The following is a 20,507-nucleotide window of genomic DNA, read 5'->3' on the forward strand; positions in this document are numbered from 1 at the left end:
TTAATTAAAGTATCCCAGGTAGCAATCATGGAATATTTCTTCTCATGACAGATGAAGAATACAAATATTCTGAAGACTGAAATTGTATAAACAAAATGAAGAGACATTTTGTCCGTTTTCTGGCAGTGCAAAGTTAAAGTGAATGCAGATGAATGTGCTGGCAATAAAATGACACTATTAACCATCTGAAGATTGGGCTCATTACCTAAGAAGGCAAAGCATCAATTTGTGGCATTATAACATTCTGTTTTTGCTGCTCAATGTGCATCTGGATGTTTTTATATACTCTCTACTAATTTGTGTGCAGAGTAAGCTCTTCTGCATCAGCCTCTCGATAGAAGCTTAATTTTGTATTGTTTCTATTATATTTTCTCTAATGAGAATGATATTCTGTATTAGAAATAAACACTTCATTTATTCTCTAAATAATTCTAGGTTCAGTTTCTCTTGTTTTGCATTATCAAGTGGTGTGTACAGGATTATAGATATAATCTTAAAATTGAGGTGCTCTGATTAAAAATATACATTTGAATGACACGTGAGGAAAATATTCATTCACTCAATCACTCACTCATTCATTCTTAAAAGAATGTCCATGTATTGGGTTAAGCATCATGGGAAATTCAAGGATGTTGCACTGTCTCTGCCCTCAGGATGTTTATAGCATAGAAGTGGCTGAATGTTATTAGTACCTTGAGATAGGAGCAAGCACAGGGCCATAAAATCTCAGAGGAAAGGGAGGGTCAGTGTATTTTCTCATACCACAAGTATTTCTTGAGTACCTACTATGTGACAGGTGCTATTCTAGAGGCTGGATATATATAAAAGAGAATAAGACAGTCAAGGTCCCTGACCTTATGGACCTTGCTTCCTGAGGGTGAGATGGAAAATAATGAAGAAAAAAAGCAAATAAATAATATAACTTCAGATCACATTAAGTGGCATGAAGAAAAGTAAAGCAGAGCAATAGCAAGAACAGTGATGGTAAGGGAAGGATGCGAATTTTAGCTCATGAAGGCCCCTGTGAAGATGTCACATTCGAATAGAGATTTGACAATGTATAGGAGCAAGTGTATGAAGTTCTGAAGGAAGGGCTTTCTAGGTAGTGGGACCTTTGTAGGACAGGATAAAGACTTTATTCTTAGTGGAAAGGAAATTCACTGGAGAACTGAAGCAGGGTATAGCATGACCTGATTTATATTTTAGAAGGATCATTCCAGATACTGTATAGAAATTCAATTATAGAGGGGTAAGAAGGTAACCTGGACAGAGGTTAACCATCTGTGAATAGTCCAGGATAGAGGAGACCAATGAGAACTTGATTCATGTAGTCTAACCAAGGATGACAGACTAGAATGCACTGTGGTAGTCCATCTAGATAGAGGTGGTTGGTGAGGACTAGGTTGATAATTACTTAGACGGTAAGGGGTGGTTCCATTTTGAAGGAAGTTGCACAAAGGAAGCGATATGATAATATCTGAGTTGAACTTTAAATGAATGGCAGCATGTGACAAAGCAAGTAGTCATTCATTGATTTATTGAGTGCTTATCTATTTTTATGAACCAGGCACTGTGCTAGGTGCTAGAGATACAGCAGTATGGAAGGCATTGCTGAAAGTGAGAATAAAACTTGCTGAGAAGGTAATATTTTAAGTAAACATACACAAGCAGAGAGGTGAACAATATGCTCATAGGAATTACTTCCAGAATTGGTTCTAAGGATGTTTTATTCTTTTCCATTTAGTGTAGAAAATTATGTGATTAAACTCCTTTGTATATTTGGCTCAGTGAATTTGCAAAAGGAGTAAGTGTCTATCAGTAGAAATTCAATTCACTGTCAGTTGGGAAATTTCATCAGATAATTTCCTTAGAAATAGTGGTTAATATTTACTTTTCCCACTCTGGGAGGGAGAAAGTATAGCCTCTCTAGAAAGAACAAGAGGATAAGAGAGTACAAAACCTAGGACAAGCTCCAATATCCAGGTGTATCTATTACAGTTCATCGGCCACCTGCCTCCAATCTGCCCCACAGTCTTTTTGCAAACAGATGACCCAAGTTCAACTTTCCCTCCTTCTAATCCCACTTGTACACTGCCTCCAGAATTAACTGGCCTAAAGTAATCCAGTCATGTCCATTCCCCAGTGCCTACAGAATAAATTTCAAATTCCTCAGCCTGACACACACTGACCCAACCTACTTTTTCTGCTTTATCTCTGACTACACACTCCTCAATTGTTTTAATCACCTTGAATTTTCTTCCTCTTATTAAAATTACTTTTTGAATTGTGTGAATATGTTATGAAATACACATAACATAAAACTTACCATCATCACCATTTTTAGGTGTATATTTCAGTGGCATGAAGTACATTTGCATTGTTGTACAAATCCCATTGGATTTTAAATGTCCATTTCCCTCATACTTCCAGCAATTTGTTGCCTGAACCATATTTGTTTTTATATGGTTCCTGGGGCCTCCTGCAATGCCTTTTCCCATCCAAGTACTAACCAGACCCGAACCTGCTTAGTTTCCGAGATCAGATGAGATCGGGCACGTTCAGGTTGGTATGGCCATAGATCTGAAATGCATTCTCCTTTCCTTATCAATTAAAATCCCACATACCTGAAAGATTCATGCTCAGATTTTGCCTCTTCCCTTAGGCTACTTTGACACCTTATCTGGAAACAGGAGGTCAACTATGTTGCTAGGTAACACACTGCTTACAGTAAAAATGATGCCTGGTTGGTAAATTGCATCTGGACTAGGAGGGCCTATACATGAACTATAACTACATGATGGGGATGTGATACTTTGGATTTCCCTGAGTAATGACTCTTGTAATTAGGTCCCTTGTAGGGACCATGGAGGATAAGTCTATGGAGTTGTTACAGGAGATATCGCCTCTTATGGGGCAGGAGGCTTTTAAGCCAGGGCCATTCCTGCACCCACCCAATATGAATCTAGTCTTCTTGAACCTGAGCTGCCACCTGGGGGGCCAGAACTGATATTTGTACTGATATTAGGACTCTCACTGAAGAGAAAATCTGAAACTTCCCTGGTGGCCAGCAGTGTTTTCTGTATCACATTTTTCTAGGTAAATCTCAAGCTAAGTGCTCATGCCTATAATCCCAGAAGTCTGGAAGGCTGAGGTGGGTGGATCACCTGAAGTCAGGAGTTCAAGACCAGCCTGGCCAACATGGCGAAATCCCATCTCTACTAAAAATACACACAGAAAAATAAATTAGCCAGGCATGGTGGTGTGCACCCGTAACCCCAGCTACTCAGGAGGATGAAGCAGGAGAATTGCTTGAATCCAGGAGGTGGAATTTGCAGTGAGCCTAGATCATACCATTGCACTCCAGACTGGGTGACAGAGAGAGACCTTGTCTCAAAACAAAAAAACAATAAAACCTCAAGCCAATGTGGCCCATAGTAGTCTCGTAAGTCTGAATGTGCAGTTGGACCTAAGAAGATCTGCTCTTGAGGTTGCATCAATATATAGAAATATTGTACCAAATAACAATACTCCTCGCATGCCTGGACTCAAAAATCACTGGGAACCATACACAGGACTAGGGCAATAAAAGTATTGCTCACCTTTGGAAGGAGCTGGATTGCCTGTAGAATTCTTTGTCGGTGCCCGGAATTAAGGATTCCAATTTCCAACAAATCCTGATCTTCCATAACATTGCTTCCCTGAAACAAAACAGAAACGTTACAGGTTAAATCAAGCATTTATACTGTGGATAAATAACAAGGATTTATTTAATACAGAGAAAACCAATGAGTGACCTGATTTTTATGAACAAAGACATAGAGTCATTCTTCCGTGAGGGTGAGGGCAGAGTCGGTCACCCGTTACTGATGTGAAGGCTAGGAGAAAGCTCCCCTCCCCTCACAAATATCTGTTGTGGCTTACATCCACGTTGGGTTATCTGCATTGGAGATTCATTCGTGTGACTTAAAACTTTGTTTCTGTAAAAATGTGAATGCTTCTAGTAAGAGTTGCCATTTAGGATTATCAGTGACTTACACATTGATGTTAATGAGTCATTTTTCCCCCCTTGATGACGGATTTTGTGAGGAAGGCTGATAGAAAAATAGACATATATTAGGCAGGTTAAAAGTGAGAGTTAATACTTAATTTCAAAATACTGAGTCACAATAGCAAACACATAGAATCAACCTAAATGCCCATCAATGATAGACTAGATGAAGAAAATGTGGTACATATACACCATGGAATACTGTGCAGCCATAGAAAAGAATGAGATCATGTCCTTTGCAGGGACATGGATGGAGCTGGAGGTCATTATCCTTAGCAAACTAATGCAGGAACAGAAAACCAAACACCACACGTTCTCGCTTATAAGTGAGAGCTAAACGATGAGAACACATGGACGCAGAGGGGAAAGATACACGCTAGTGCCTGTTGGAGGGTGGAGGTTGGAGGAGGGAGAGGATCAGGAAAAATAACTCATCAGTACTAGGCTTAATACCTGGGTGATGAAATAATCTGTACAACAAAGCCCCATGACACAAGTTTACATATGTAACAAACTACACGTGTACTCTTGAACATAAAATAAAAGTTAAAAAATTATTGAATTCCAGACACCAGATCACGATATGAAGATTGAATAATCAATAAGATGCAGGGCCCTGCCCACAACTGCCTTTATTCCTTCCAGTCCTGTGATGGAAAGGGACTGTTCAAAGGCAGTTAGGTAGGATGCTGAGACTGTGCTATGATGGTGACACTTGCTTAGGAGTCCAGAGGGAATCCAGGATATTTTTTCAGAGAAAAGGACACCTAATCAGATATAGGAAAAATGGGTGGTTAAGGCACAGCACCTAAAAGAGGGAGGACAATGGGGAAATTATGTGCCAAGACCTGTGAGTAAGAAGGAATGTAGTATACTTGGAAGCATCATGTTCTGGGATAATATGGAGAGAGGAGCAAATGGTAAGGCTGGACAAGTAAGCAGAGGGCAGACTATACAGATATTGCATGCCATGCTGAGGGCTTCAGACTTCATCCTGACCATAATGGGAAGCCATGGACAGCTTTTAAGAAAAAGAGTTACATGCTGAGATTCCAAATTTAGAAAGATTATTTTGATTTCTGGGGCTGGGCCTCAGTTTCCCTACCTATAAAATGATAAATTTGAGCCCACAATGTCCAAGGACCAGTTCAGTCCTAAAATTCTCAGATTTCAATGGTTATTTTAAACCTGTGATTAATATTTGAATGCAGAAGTTTACATATTGCTCATTTTATCCCTAGATTTTAATCTTTCATGGTTTGTAAGACAGAGTTTCTCTTTAAATTGAGGTGTCTATAGAAGTTCAAGAATTCAGATCACTATTTTTTTTTGACAAATCAAACTCTGTCCTACTTATGTGTAACACAAAAACGCAAGAATAGAAATGAGAGAATATCCATTTATTTAGAGTGATGAGTACCATTAGACACTCGAAGCAAAGGAGAATGAAGTGGAAAGGATGATTCTGGGGCATGGAGACCACTGTGGTTGTTTTCTAGAGGCGATGTGGGCATAGACTAACGTAGTAGTCACAGGAGCAAAAAGAAGCAGGTGGATTTGAAAACTATCAGGAAGTTTGACTTGGAGACTGAACATGCGGAATGATGGAGAAATGTGGAATACGCACTGATTCAAGGCTTGGGCAGTGAGTGGAACTTGATGCCTTTTCCTGCCATAATAAAGGAGGAGGAACAGCCCTAGTGGGGTGCAAAGTGAGACTAATGTCTTTCCCTGGACAGGGACAGAATAGATGCATGTAAACAACTTAATAATATCAGACTATGCTATAAATGGATAACTGGCTGTTCTTAGAAGGATTAAAGCCGCTGGAATGGCACCACAGCTAGGGATTTAAAATGGGCATTCACTGGACAAAAGCATTCCACCGACTCATAGTGTCATTCCTATGCTTAAGCAACACCAGCCATCTCAGAGGAAGCAGAATGATCCAGGTATTCAGCAGCATGATAATGAAAAGCCTAATGAAAAACAAATAAAGCCAGTCTTGGCAACATGCCACAGGAAATATTGCTCTCAAGAAATTACTCAGTGCACACAACAGAGCATGGCTGAGAATACAAATGACTTCATTTAGAGAAAGCGTTATTATTTCCAGAAATGGACTAGTATGGCATGAGCGAGATATGTGATACCATTCTGACTTTTACTGTTTGAGGAGTTACCTGGCCCTTAAGAAAAAATCTTTGGCCATCTTTGTGCGAGAACATTACCAGGTTTTCCAGGTCCTATCTTACCAACCCACAACTTCAGCCCATGTAGAATAGAGGACCTGGTTTCTTTGCAGAAACAGAAAGCATATGAATATCCCATAGTGTGCATAGCTACTATCTCTAGGTAATCCTGACAACTGGATTTCAGTGTTTGAATACTGAAATGTTTTGGTAAATTAAATCCTAAAGACCACTGTTCTTCCTCTACACCTCCAATATGCTATTTTCTGTATCTTCAGTAAGAGAGGAGTCCTTTTGAAGAATTATAGGGAAGTTAGACATTTTTAAAGAAGGTGTTGAGTACATAAGAACATCTTTTTGAGCCAAATTTCCTAGCATATAGGATAATTGCCAAACATTTTTGAAAAATGAACCAAAATTATGGGAAGCACAAGAAAAATAGTGAAAATGTGTCAAAGGGGAAATGGCACTAATTGGGAAATGGAAAGGAAAGGATTTACTGTCCCCAGTGAGGCATGCTGTTAGAAATTTTCTTATTTTATCTTTTTCTATAATACATAGGGATGCCAAAAATATCCTAGTACATCATTCAGCCAGCCTTTTGTCCAAACACTAGGGGACTTGGAGTCTGCAGAACTGGGTTTGGATCATGGTGGGGCAAACTTGGCTAAGTCATATATTCTTTGTAGGCTTCCTGGTACTCACCCATCAAATGAAGCAGTTTAATGAATATGTATCCAGTTTCCAAATGCTATGATTTCAGCCATGTTTGATTTTTGTTTGGTATCATTACATATAAATACAGATTGTATATTTTGAAATTACATTTCAGTGTTTCAGAATTTGTAACCTAAAATTAGCTTTAAGAAGTGATTAAAGAGAAATTCAAGAATACATTTTTTTTTTGACAAATCAATCTTGGTATGATGGACATAAAATTTCTTATTAAAGGAAATTATAAGATAACTTATTTTTGTAGTAGTACAGATTCTTATAGCTTTTCAGGGAAAAACAAAATGTTTCAAACCTTATAACTATCTAACCATTTCTTTGGCACCTGGGTGACAGTTGTGCCATCAAAGACAATAAACATTCCCATTCTTCCTAGGGAGCTGGAATTAATTCTCACTTTATCACTTGCCTTTACTAAATGTTAGTGAATCTCAGTTTAACTTCTTTTTTTTTTTTTGAGACGGAGTTTCACTGTTGTTGCCCAGGCTGGAGTGCAATGGCACGATCCTGGCTCACTGCAACCTCCGTCTCCTGTGTTCAAGTGATTCTCATGCCTCACCCTCCCAAGTAGCTGGGATTACAGGCGCCTGTCACCATGCCCAGCTAATTTTTGTATTTTTAGTAGAGACAGGGTTTCATCATGTTGGCCAGGCTGGTCTCGAACTCCTGACCTCAGGTGATCCATCTGCCTTGGCCTCCCAAAGTGCTGGGATTACAGGCGTGAGCAACCGCTCATTTTTCTCAATAAAAACTGAACACAACTCTAGCTTTCTTCCTCCTCCATCATTTTTTTTTTTTTTTTCACATAACTACTAGGTCAATGATTTGGGGGCAGAGCTCTGTCATGTCCATCTTCTGTTTAGTCATCTACTACACTGCACTCTCAATCTCCTTTCCTACCCAGTACACTCCAGTCCCACGTTTTCATCTCCCATTTTACTCCTCAACCCACCAGAATAAGCTGGTCCCCCCCCATCAACTCCATAGAACCTCTCTGTCAAATGTTAAGAATGACCTCTCAATTGCCAAATATAGTTGATTCTTTTAAATCTTGATTTCAAGAATTTACTTGCCACATGTAGATGATGGCCACCATATTGGAAAACAAAGATACAGAACATTGCCATCACTGTAGAAAGTTCCATTAGACAGTGCTACTCTACAGTTAAAGACATTGAAACTTTAGTCAAATCACAAAGATGGGGCAGTAGCAGGGAATCAAATCAGGCACTCAAAAATACTCATGAGTTTTTCTCACGATGTAATTATTCACGTGCCTCTTAGTCAAAATTCAGGAACATTAAGTTCAGGATCTTTAGAAAATTCTCTTCTAATTTTTCAGTCATCAAAAGAAATTAGAAGGTTGTTCTACTTTCAGCAACATTTCTTTATGGTGGGGCTATAAATCTATGCTATGAAAATGACAAGTCCAATCACTAAATTATTTTTGACTTTCTTAGCACCCACCAATCACACTGCATAAGGTGTTTAAATAACAATAATCAATAAATAAAGTTGTTTGGTTAATGACTTTCTAGAATGATCAAAGGCCCAAATGCAGTATTTTTAGAATAGCTGTTCTTTGCCTGTCAAGAAATGTCTAATGCAGGGTGTCTTTATTGATCTCTTAAATCATGGAATGGAAAAAGTCACCTAATGTTTTATGCACTAATAGCTGAAAGTGGAAGTTTCTTTGACAATGGGGAGAATATCTTAGGTACTGAACTTCTTCAGCTGTGATAAACTGTTAGGATGCCCAAATAGAATGAAAAGCAGTGTTTTGTATTTAATTATTCATTAGAAGTAAAACAGCTATTTACCAAAAGCATCTCAAAAATATCTGTACTGATGACTCTGTCTCTCCAAACTCTGCATTTAAAATTTCTCCTAGTTTTTTAAACTTAATACTATATCTTATTCATTTACCAAGCTTTCCTTCATATTATATATTATAGAAAATGTTAGGAAAACATATTTAAGGACCACAGGGAACTGGCTTATTCTTAATATAAACCTGAGTTGGATAATGTTATTTATTCTCTTCCTTCATCCAGTCCAAGACTAAAAAAATAAGAGGATACTGTTGATTGGGGAAACTTGCTTTGCTCTATAATTAGCTAAATTAGATTCTTCTCCACAATTTATGTGACCTTAAATATTTAAAATAGAATCACTGTATAACAGAATGACAGCAAGATCTTACAAACTTACACATAGAAAAACATGTACTTTAGTTTGCTTTTAATATTTAGCCTTTTATAACATAAATAGCATGATAGCATGAAACTGTACACAATTTTCTTGGAATAACAATGCTACCTCTCTGCTTCTATAAAAGCTTTGAGTCAATTTGATAACAATTTACAAGTAAACCCAATACATGTCTTCCCTGCATGATTATGATAATGGTTATTGTGATAAATACCAGATTTATTATTCCTCTATCAGTGTTGAAACAAAGCTTTATTTAGCTTATCATACAGAAACATGGGTGACTATAACTGATCAGATAATGGATGATGTGCTTCTTCCAACTTTAACTTCCTCTCTCACACTAATGAAATGGCAGTGGAAGAAAATTTTATAGTACACTAAAAAAATCCCTCTACCCTAATCCTCCATTTAAACATATTCTGTCTACTGCAATAAAATTTCTTGCATACAACTTAACCACATTTTCATGTTTTTAGCTTATGAAGAAATGTGGATTAGACTATGTGGATTATTGATTCAAAAAATATTACATTACTGATCAATAAGACAGCATCTCATATGTGCAAGCTGTGTATTTTAATAAATTATATCTTAAGGTTAAGATATAATTTAGCATTATATATTTAACAGCTACCATGATTAAATGAATTTTCTGTCACTGATTTTTTCCTCTTTATTTTTGAAACCCAAGTCCCCTTTGAAACATCTGTTGTCAAGCTACAGAGAAAGAGAAGGAATTTAAGTAACCAGGTATTTATTTGTTAAAGTATCAAGCAGGATTTGGTGATATCATAAATTATAATCGTAATTCACTTGAGATGTGTTCATGTAGGTTTTAGAATATAATTTATACAGTAATTTGTACTACCTTTGGTCAAAAATTTTATAGCTATGACAGAAGGAGCCTATTCTTCATTTTTAAGGATGCTAACCCAGAGCTCTTTCAAGTAAGAAAAAAGCTGATGTGAACAAAACTTTTTTGTATGCTCTTACTTCTCTCCAGATGCATATATCTGTATAAATATAAAGCTGATGAATACCTACTGTCTTCCTTCAACTTTCACACTGATAGCAGTTGGTGTTCATTAGTGTAAAGTAAATAGCACACTTACTGTGTCAGGCACTGTTCTAAATACCTTCCATATATTACTTTATTTAATTCTCCGAATAACTTTCTATGAGGTAGGTAGCTTGTTCCCATAGCTGATAGGAGACTTTCTCAAGACTTACCCTATACTACCTCTAGTGGGAATCATGTAGGAGACAAAAGGTTGAGTTAAAAAAACATGGTTAGATCCACACCATTTATATTTTTACTTAAGAGTCATCTGAAATTCACATTTGAAAGCGAGTGTTCCAATGCATTTTATGTTTGATTTCACAGTACCGAAGCAACAATGAACCCTCTCTATGGAAGAGAACTTGGAGAGCTGTCTGGCCTATTCTTCCCTGCTCTGCTCCAGTCCTTTCTGTTCACTAAATCCTGGAATCAGGCTTGGCAGGGACCTGGGGGGTTTCTAGTTTGTAGTCTAAATGTTCCCTAACTACCCACAAAGCTTTAACTTCTCTTTTGAAGCGTGGTGTCTCACTGGGTTGACGCCATTCCCAGAGAGGCAGGGAGGATATTAAACGCCTTAAATGGTCTTTCCCAGCAGCTGAGTCTGAGCAGGGGGTGCGGCTGGGGTTGGGGTGGCACCTCTGTCCTACTCTTTTAGCTCCCACTGTGGTGCAGACCAAGTGTTGCAGGAGAGCTATCAGAAGAAGAACGTGCCAGAAGCGGAGATGAAAGGAAAACAGTTAGCAGCTGTCCTGTGTCCTTTTGTAATCACAAGCTGTGAAGCTGAAAAAAAAAAAGAAACTTCCTTGGGTAGGCTGTACATAATCTTGGCAGATATCTGAGTGTTGTTCTTCTGTCTAATATGCTGAACATTTCCCAGTGCCTCACAAGAGAAAAGTGAGACGGGGTTAGGTGAGTTTGGACACCTTGCTCCGAACAGGCAGGGAACATGGCGCCCTTGTACGTTCATCAAGCTCTTGCAAATGGCCTGTCACTGTAGATGCTGATGCAGAGCTCCAAAAGGAAGGGCTCCTCTGCAGGAGAAGCAAAGAGAATTTGCTGCTGGGTATTTCCAACACAGCCACATATAATGACGCAGAAAGAAGTACCTAAAAAGATTACCAGCCATTAAGCACTCACTGTGTAGCAGGTACTTCACCTACCTTATTTATAAACCTTACAGCACTCTTGTAACATAGGTGGTATTATTTTCATCTTATAGAGGAGGAAACTGAGTCTCAGAGATGTGACACTATTGAGCCAAGTTCACAAGATAAGTATAGGATGGATCTGGGATCTGTGTTTTATTTGGTCAGACTGATGCTGATGCTTCCTTCACTATATAAAAAGAACCAAATATTTAGTAGGGGACATTTTCTGGATGCAGATTCTGGTCCATGGATATGTAACGTTGCCAAGAAGTTACTCCCATGACCCTATTTTCACACACACAGGCTTACATCTATATTGACAGACCATAGGGAGTGACTGCCAGAGTTTCTCCAACACATTGAATTTCACATAAATTATTTATCTTTTGAAAGGTCAACTGGTTAGTTCTCCTTCTAAACTACCTTAGTGTATTCCAGAACCAAACATGTTAATCAAAGTGACCCAGGGTGTTTGTGGTTAAAACACTAACTAACTTGCCATGTTTCCTGCTGCGAGGCAGGAAGTATCAGCATGGCATTAGGTTGTTGTGAGAGATTCAGCTCTTCTGCAGTGCCTTGTCAAACGACCTGACTGGTCAACTGGGAAAATGAAGTTCTCAGGGCCAACATCGTGTTTGGGTGTCTTTCTTTTAGGTCTGTATCAAAGCCAGATTTAAGAGGGAGGGTGTCTACAAATGAACGAAAGCAGAGGATGTCTGGGGACAAGCTAAGGACATTTGTGTCCCACACTGCATGTATTCTGAATCCAGAGAAAAGAGAGTGAGTTGCAGTCTCCTGAGAAGGCTATCCAGGCTAAGGAGCCTGTGATGGTGAAGGTGGATAATTTAGCCCTCTGGGAAGTGTAGACCTGTCAAAAAGGAGACTCATTAATTCATCAAAATATGGTTGTCTTCAAAGAACAGACATCCCCAGATTTAAGGATGATGGGGTCTCTTGACACTGAGAACTACGTTCAGAAATAGCCAAACAAGAGGAAAGGAGCAAAGAGGAAGAGAAAGGGAGGGAGGAAATGAGAGGAAGTGTTTATTCTTAAGGGTGAAGGTAGTGGTGAAGGGAGTAGAATTTCCCGATAAAATACAGAAATTCAAATTTAAGTGGCATCATGTATTTTTATTCACTTAATCTGGCAGCCTTAGAGAGGAGGTCACTGAAATCTGGAAATGAGCTGGCAGAGTCCAGTCCAGAGCTACCACTGAGGCAGGCATTGTAATTCACTCATGTATTTAGCATTTGTTTGTTCAATAAATATTTTTCGAGCATTTATTATGTGCCAGGCACTGGGCTGTGGTTGTGAGATACAATGAGATCAGGACAGACAAGGTCCCTCTACCTTTAGAATTTATAGTCTAGTGGGGAAAAAGGGAAACAACAGAATAAAAAAACAGATAAATAATTATTTAGCAAAGTTTTACTATATACCAAGCATTTACTGTATTAGTAGGGACTATTAAGCACTTTGTCTTGTTTGTTGTTCATGATAAATTCTGATGTTAGTATACACAATTATTATCCTTATTTACAGATAATAGACTAAGAATTGAAGGCACAGAAAAGCTGATAATTAGTCCAAGGTCACACAGCTAGTAAAACTGACATAAAGGGAATCAATGGAGTTCTAAAATTAAAAAAAAAAAAAAATAACAAGGGAGATCTATGTTAGAAAGACTGGTGAGGAAAGTCTCTCTGAGAAAGTGACATGTAATTAAGACCTGAGAAGATTAGAAGGAGCAGCCTGACTGTGAGAAGAGCTGTTACATGGACATCCTAGGCAGAAATAACAGCAGGTGCAAAGGCACTGAGGTGAGGAAAAAGGTGAGGCATGTTTTAGGAACAAACAGAAGCCTACTAAGAATAAAATTTAGTGACTGAGGGAGACGAAGACCTGGGAGAGAAACGCAGGAAATAAAACAATACAGAGACTTGCAGACTCTGATAAGGACTTTGATTGTATTCCAAGTGCAATGGGAAACACTGAAGGAAATATACTAATTTGCGTCTTCAAATATACTCTAGATTCGGTGTGGAGAACGGATGGAGAAATTGGGAGGTATGGAAGTTGAGCTCAACAATCAAAATTGAAATAACAGCCTAGAAACATAAATAATCTAAAGGAAATGTGATGAAATATGACCTTTTGGGGGACTATGGGAATGGGTCTCAATGGGGGGTCAAGTCTCCAAGCCAGATGCATCTTTTATTTGAATCAAAGAGAAAAGTCATATGACAAAGATGAAAATCAGAGTAGTCTTTGATAAAGGTTCTACGTGGATACAACTATGTAGTGGATACATAGTGGATACAACTATGAATAAAGATTTAGCAGTGCCCATGAAAATGAAAATGTTCAGACTCCATGGACCCAGCAATTCTGTTTCTTGGTCGTGGCAGACATTGCTGGGAGGCTGAGTCCTCTCCCTCTTACTACCTCCCACTGCAGAGGCTGGATAAGCTAAAGTTCTCAGCTTCCCTTTAAAGCAATGGTTGAACATGTGACAGAAGTTGTCATTGGGGAACTTCTGGAAAAGCTTTTGCTTTCCTAATGAAAAGGGAAAAATTCACCTGCTACCCTTCTGTGCCCATAAGAAAGGACTCTCCTCAGGATGAGTGGCTAAACTGTTCAGAGAAGGTGACAGCGATGGGCCCACAGTCCTTGGACCTCCAATGATAGATATCTCCATTGGATACCTGGAGGCAGGCAAGGATAGGCCATGGAAGGGTTAGTTCTGCATAAAGAAACGTTATTTAAAGCATCTAAGTTGCTCTGACTAGTGTATATCTGTCAGTGAAAATAATGATGGGGATGTGTACCATGGCATGTAATTAATAGAGGTTATAATGGAGGCAACAGGATGTTTACTATTTATTTTAGGCAGACAGGGGTATGATAACATAAAGAATAGCAGAGAAGGGATACTAGGAAGAATGAAAGTTATCAGATCCAAGTTGGGGTGTGTGTGCGTGTGTGTGTGTCAATTATAGCATTGCCTCTTCTCATTTTGACTTAACATTGTGAATTTCTCATAAAAAGATTACTTGAAGGAATTTCTTAACTCTGGATTTTGGTTTCTATTAAAAACTAAAACAGATGCAAAGTTACCCAAGTGTTCATGGGACTAACAGGTTCTAAATCTGGGAGTGGGTTTCAGCTTATAATTGAAGATGACAGGTATCCAGAGATTGTATAAAGTTATGGTTCTAAAGGAAGTACAGTTTTACATAAACTTGGTATTCTACAGGAAAAAATGTTACTCTTGAAATCCAAACACATTATAATCATAACAGGGCAGAAACAATAAGAACATTTAGGGTTATGTTAGGTTGGCCTTAGTGTGTAGCTCTTCCGTGAACTCTTGAGATGTCAGAGTTTTTGTCAGGTCCTTTGTAATCTGGAATGCCTTTGATGGGCAGTGAATGGCGATTATTGAAAGAGTTGACTGATAGAATATTCCTGACTTTTCCCCACGTTTATTTTTAGTTTTGGTTTTGGTCTTGAAGACATTTTTCTTAAGATGTCTTCAGGAAAAAAATACTTTTTCCACATTGAAAACTTTGTTTTTGCTTTTTCAAGTTTAAAATTCGGTGATGGGAAAACTTGCTCGCATCACAACAATGGGATTAAGTGTGAGGAGATGATCGCTGTGGGCAGACAGGCAGGAGGCTAACCCCACAGAGGGCTAAACTAAAAGCTGAGCAAGAGCTCCACTAAGAAGAGCTCTTTGAACTGTTCTGGGACTGGCTAGGGCCACTAATTGTCCTTGGGTTGAATATGAAGGGAAAATTTGTATCAGGCACACAAATATCCTTGTCCTTTGTACAGCATCTATATCATGAAGGATATTCTCAGTTTTTAACTCCATTTTCTTCACTGAATAACATTACTCAACCTGAAAGAAATACAGGGAAAAGAAAAGGAGGGACATGCATTCTCACAGTGAATGTAATTAAATGTCCTCCTGTCTAGTTTTTCAAGTTAAAGGTTCTGAGTTTTGTTTCCAGAATATTCAACTGGTACTAAAAGCATCATGAAGTCCCTCATATTTAATTAAATGGTGCATTATTAAAAGGGGGCACACTCTATCTAGGTTAAAGAGGTGATAAACAGCTATAGAATTTCATGTTTCTTTCTACTTGGTATTACACGTCTTGTTTCCTTTACTGGACAGCAAACTTCTTGGGAGAAAGGATCATGCCTGAAGCATCTTTGCATCTCCCCTAACACCTGTTTGCTAAGTGTTGAATAAAATAAAAGCTTGAAAGAATGAATCTGTAAGTAAAAACATGAGCTTTTTAGATTTATTAAAAAACATTTAGTCTAAAGATCACTAAGTAAGTTTATAGGAAAAGCACTGAAAAGTTTGAGCTGGAAATTCTAATATGCAGGATGCCTGATGTGTTTTTCCCCCCTAATTGAAAGAAAGATAAAGATGGAATTGCTGGTACACCATAACACCAAAATGTTCTTAATTTTTTTTTCAGTTTTGCAAATTCTCATGATTTGATTTTCATCCAGGACTGTCAGTTGAGACATCTGATAATCTAAAAGCATTCAGAGAATTAGGATCCCATATGGCTCGAAAATATTTCCTATCCGGCAGGAAAAAGAGAACATACCGTGAAAATAATACTGGTATATCCTTCAATTTATGTGTACAAGGAGCACACATAAGTTTAAATCATTATTCAAAGTATAATAATTATAATGATCATAAGGATTGATTATAACAACCAAAATAAAAAGAATATACAGTTCTTCATAATCATGCGACATTATAAAAAATCAGAAGTATACTTCAAATTAATGATAGTAATAGAGTTGTGTTCGTCTAACAGAAGCAACAGTCATTAGAAATGAGCATGGATTAGGAGTCCTGGCTTATCACTAATTAACCGTATAAATCTGAAAAGGTAATTTAACTCCCTTAGGTCTTAATTTTCTCAACTGAGCCATGAAAGGGCTAGACCAGATGTTCCCTTCTAACACAACATCTGTTCTGGAGGTTCTAACAAGGACTACATCTACTCATACACTCCTATTGCCTGAAGAATAATTAATTCCTCTTGCTTTGGGGGAAATGTCATTTTCTTTGGGTAAGTGTTCAGTATTGAGAGGTGCACTTACATAATGGTGAGGGAGCAAGGAGACCTGGGCTTAGTCAGCTAATTTCACCAACAAAATTATTACTGTTACTAATAATAACAATAACGGCTATTCATTGAGAGTTAACTCAGGCCAGACACTGTGCTTTAATCCTCTGAACAATTCTATAAAATAGATATCGCTATTATCATCCCCATTTTACAGATGAGAAAATGGAAGCATAAAGATTACTAGGAACTTGGCTGAGATCACACAGTAAGTAGCAGAGCTGCTGTAGAAATGAAGATGGGTGTTGGAAGCAGACTCCCCTCACCCCACTGGCTTCCCATAGCTTTGACAAGTGTCTTCTGCATGGAATTGCCTCAGAGATCTGATGGATGGAGTCTTTCTCTGCCAGCCCAGTCGTCTCCATGAACCTCCTTTCCTACAGTTTCTACCCAGGGATTGAGGATTATTACTAAAAAGAAAAGGAATTGAGTGCTCCTGGGTTCACCTCACAGCTCTGCACTTTAATAGCAGTGTGACTCAGGATCAGCAATCTTCTTCCTTTGTCTGTACAATGGGGATAACACTAATGCTTATCTTTTAAGGATATGGTGACATAATGTTTATGAAGTTGCTTTATAAACTCTAAAGTAAAATTGCTAAAAATAAAGCATGCCTGCTAGGAACTACTTTTTTTTTTTTTTCTTAGAACATAGCACTGTAAATCTTCTAGTTTCATGTTGTTTTTGCTGGAAATAGTCTATTCTGAAAGAGGCAGCATGTGTGATGGCGGAAAAATTCAGGGTTTTTTTTTTCCCCCTAGCTCTGCCATTTACTTAGCTTTGTGGCCTTGGGAAAGTCACTTGATCTGGCATCCCACAGGGTCCCATACTCTACGGGCCCTGCATTTGGGGTTTAATGTTCTGTGGTTGCTGTTTTGAAGTTCTTCCTAATTTTTTTCTTTGAGTTTGTGTGTTATAACTGAAGTCTGAAGGCACAACAGAGCATGCGCTGGGCTTGGCACCTTAGATCATGGGAGGTCTTGCTTCCTGCTGCATCTCCAGGATGGGTTCTGCCAGAGACCCTCTTCATTGGTCTCTCTATCTTTAGTCCTGCCCAACCTCCCTTTCTCTGTTGAGTCCTAAAATTGCTGCCATCCTTCACTCCTAGCAGGAGTCTGGGTGCTGGCAGAGGGAGGGTTTGGGTGGGTCACTCAAACCCACGGCACCTTGGGGCCGAGCATGGCATCGCCCATCCCTGCCCTAACAGGTAGCACCATACCAAATCAAATGGGTGACCAGCCAGAAGCTATCCCAATCCAGATATCAAGCATGTCCTGATGAAGAGATTTAAAAATCCTTGGGGGGGGAGGTCCCCTGTCTGCTATGGATGGAGGTAATGGGGCACTGGATAAAAGAGATGCCTGGTTAGATTTTCCAGGACCCTGCTCTATCCAGGACACCGTGGTAGTCAGGAGAGTGGTGGGGGCCTCGCAGTGGGGCACCTGTGCCCTGCACAGGAGGCACGGTCCAGGGTGCCTGCATGGGGCTGCACTCTCACTATAAGTGTCTTGTGCCTTGGAATGCTCCTTTGGCTGGCTCCATGCCTGGAGCATTCTCCCTCCTTCTAACCGTCCTGGGCTTGGCCTGTATTTGTCTTTTTTGACCAGCTCAAGGCATCCTTTGGATAAAAACACAAAATATAAACTGGGGAATTTGATATTCCTTCATAGGAGTTAAATGCTTTAATATTTCATCTAAAAGTAGCATTGCACAATATAAAAATGAATGACAAAATTCATGCTAATAACATAAAATTTTAATGTTTCTTTACACAGAACATTAAATAGTAAATAAAAAACACCACGACAAGTCTAAAGAGAGACCACAAAAGGAAGGAAAAAGGTTTGTACCTATTTTTAATGGCACTCTTTCCCTTGCCTTTTGAATAGGGGGCCCTACATTTTCATTTTGGACTGAGCTCCACACATTATGTAGCTGGCTGCGCTCCCAAGATGTAAGGTTTGCATAATCACCTGGTCCTTGCTTCACTTCACAGGTATATTTGCAGCAGCTCTGCTTGCACTTGGTAAGCTCAGTTAAGCAACATAGTTGGACTGACTCAAGAATAGCTTACCATCCAATGATCTGTGGCTTTATCTTTACCTTTCCAAGTGGGTAGAAAAGGAGTAATGGGAGCCATTCCCTTGGAAACTACTGAGGTCATTTAACCCTAACAAGGATGATGCTTCGCTAGATATTAATTAGAGATCATTTCCATTTTTAGTTTTAGTTCTAGAGGTTGCCTTAAAAATTATGAGGGCAACAGGAAACACTGAACTTGCCTAGACTTCTGGGGCTTCTTTATTCATTCACTTATTCATTCACCCATTCAATCATTCCCTCCTTCACTCACACTATCATTTCACAACATTTACTGAAGTGCTACCATGCTGCCCACACTGTAAGTACTGAGAATTCAAAAGTGACTGAGGCAGTCTCTCTCCTAAAGAAGCTCAAAGTCACTGGGGGAGGGGTAAGGTGGAGGTGGGATCAGAAGGCACATAAAGAGATTATTTTTATTATTATTTTGAGGCGGAGTCTTACTATGTCATCCAGGCTGGAGTGCAGTGGCATGATCTTGGCTCACTGCAACCTCCACCTTCCGGGTTCCAGTGATTCTCCTGCCTCAGCCTCTCGAATAGCTGGGATTACAGGCACATGCCACCACGCCCAGCTAAGTTTTGTATTTTTAGTAAAGATTGGGTTTCGCCATGTTGGCCAGGCTGGTCTCAAACTCCTGACCTCAAATGATCCACCTGCCTCAGCCTCCTAAAGTGCTGGGATTACAGGCGTCAGCCACTGTGCCTGCTCAAAGAGATTATTTTTTTGATGCAGCACATACAATGATTATGGCTATACAGAGAAAAGATTCCTGAAGTACACAGCTTTGGATCAGGAAAGACATTTTGGGAAGGGGAACATCTCTGCTACCTGCTAAGTGATGAGGAAAAGTTAACCAGAATACAGACAATGGTTGAAGCAAGAGAGAGAAGGCACTGCATGGATTGGTTGCAACATGAACAAGGGCAATGAGAAAAGAAACGGTATAGTGAGAGTGAAAACCAGCAAGCAGTTTACAGTTAACCAGGTGGAAGAAACAGGGAGGGAGAGACCAGGTAGCCAGCCTTGTAAGTGATGATGTGAAGTGGGCTTCATCCTGTGGTTCTGGGCAGTTGGCAAGTTGTTTTATGCCTGGAAGGGAGGTGGCTGGATTTACAATGTAGAGAGCAAACTCCAGTGGCTATCTGAAGTGTGGATTTGAAGGGCTAAAACTGGAGGTTGGAAGCCCATTTAAAGAGCTCTTGCAGCCATAATACAAGAGACAATGAAGATCTGGACTAGGACCGCAGCAGCAGGAATGGTGATGTATTAAAGAAATACTACAGAGTCAAAACTGACTGGACTTGATTATTGATTAAATATAGGTATTGGTAGAAGACAAGTGTTAAGAATAACTGTCAGCACTCTTGTTTGGGTAACTGATGGTTAAGGAGTCAGGTGAGAAATAGACTTTCAGAGGAGGTAAAGGGTTTGGAGGTACAGTGTTTTGTTTTTGTTTTTGAGACAGAGTCTCACTCTATTACCCAGGCTGGAGTGCAATGGCATGATCTCGGCTCACTGCAACCTCCACCTCCCGGGTTCAAGCAATTCTTGTGCCTCAGCCTACTGAATAGCTGGGATTACAGATGTGAGCCACCACGCCCAGCTAATTTTTGTATTTTTAGTAAGGATAGGGTTCCCCCCATGTTGTCCAGGCTGGTCTTGAACCCCTGATCTCAGGTGATCCACCCACCTCAGCCTCCCAAGGTGCTGGGATTATAGGCGTGAGCCCCTGCGCTCAGCCTTGAAGTGCAGTGTTCTGTTTGGGACATGCTTAGGGGCCTATGGAACTGGAAAGAGGGGATGTTAGCAGACAGTGAGAGGAGGCTGAAGTTTGGGGAGAGGTT

General features: G+C 39.4%; 1 protein-coding gene across 10 annotated transcripts in view; it reads right to left on the reverse strand.

The window, feature by feature from the left end:
* The window catches only part of ANKS1B (ankyrin repeat and sterile alpha motif domain containing 1B), a 1,278,065-nt gene that overhangs the window by 350,124 nt on the left and 907,434 nt on the right, over positions 1–20,507 (reverse strand). For all 10 annotated transcript variants that reach the window (XM_024256170.3, XM_024256173.3, XM_024256168.3 and 7 more), the window contains 1 exon segment: positions 3,600–3,698. In XM_024256170.3, coding sequence (XP_024111938.1) covers positions 3,600–3,698 — 99 coding nt within the window.

The sequence above is a fragment of the Pongo abelii genome, chromosome 10 (genome assembly GCF_028885655.2).
Source record: "Pongo abelii isolate AG06213 chromosome 10, NHGRI_mPonAbe1-v2.0_pri, whole genome shotgun sequence".
Classification (NCBI taxonomy): domain Eukaryota; kingdom Metazoa; phylum Chordata; class Mammalia; order Primates; family Hominidae; genus Pongo; species Pongo abelii.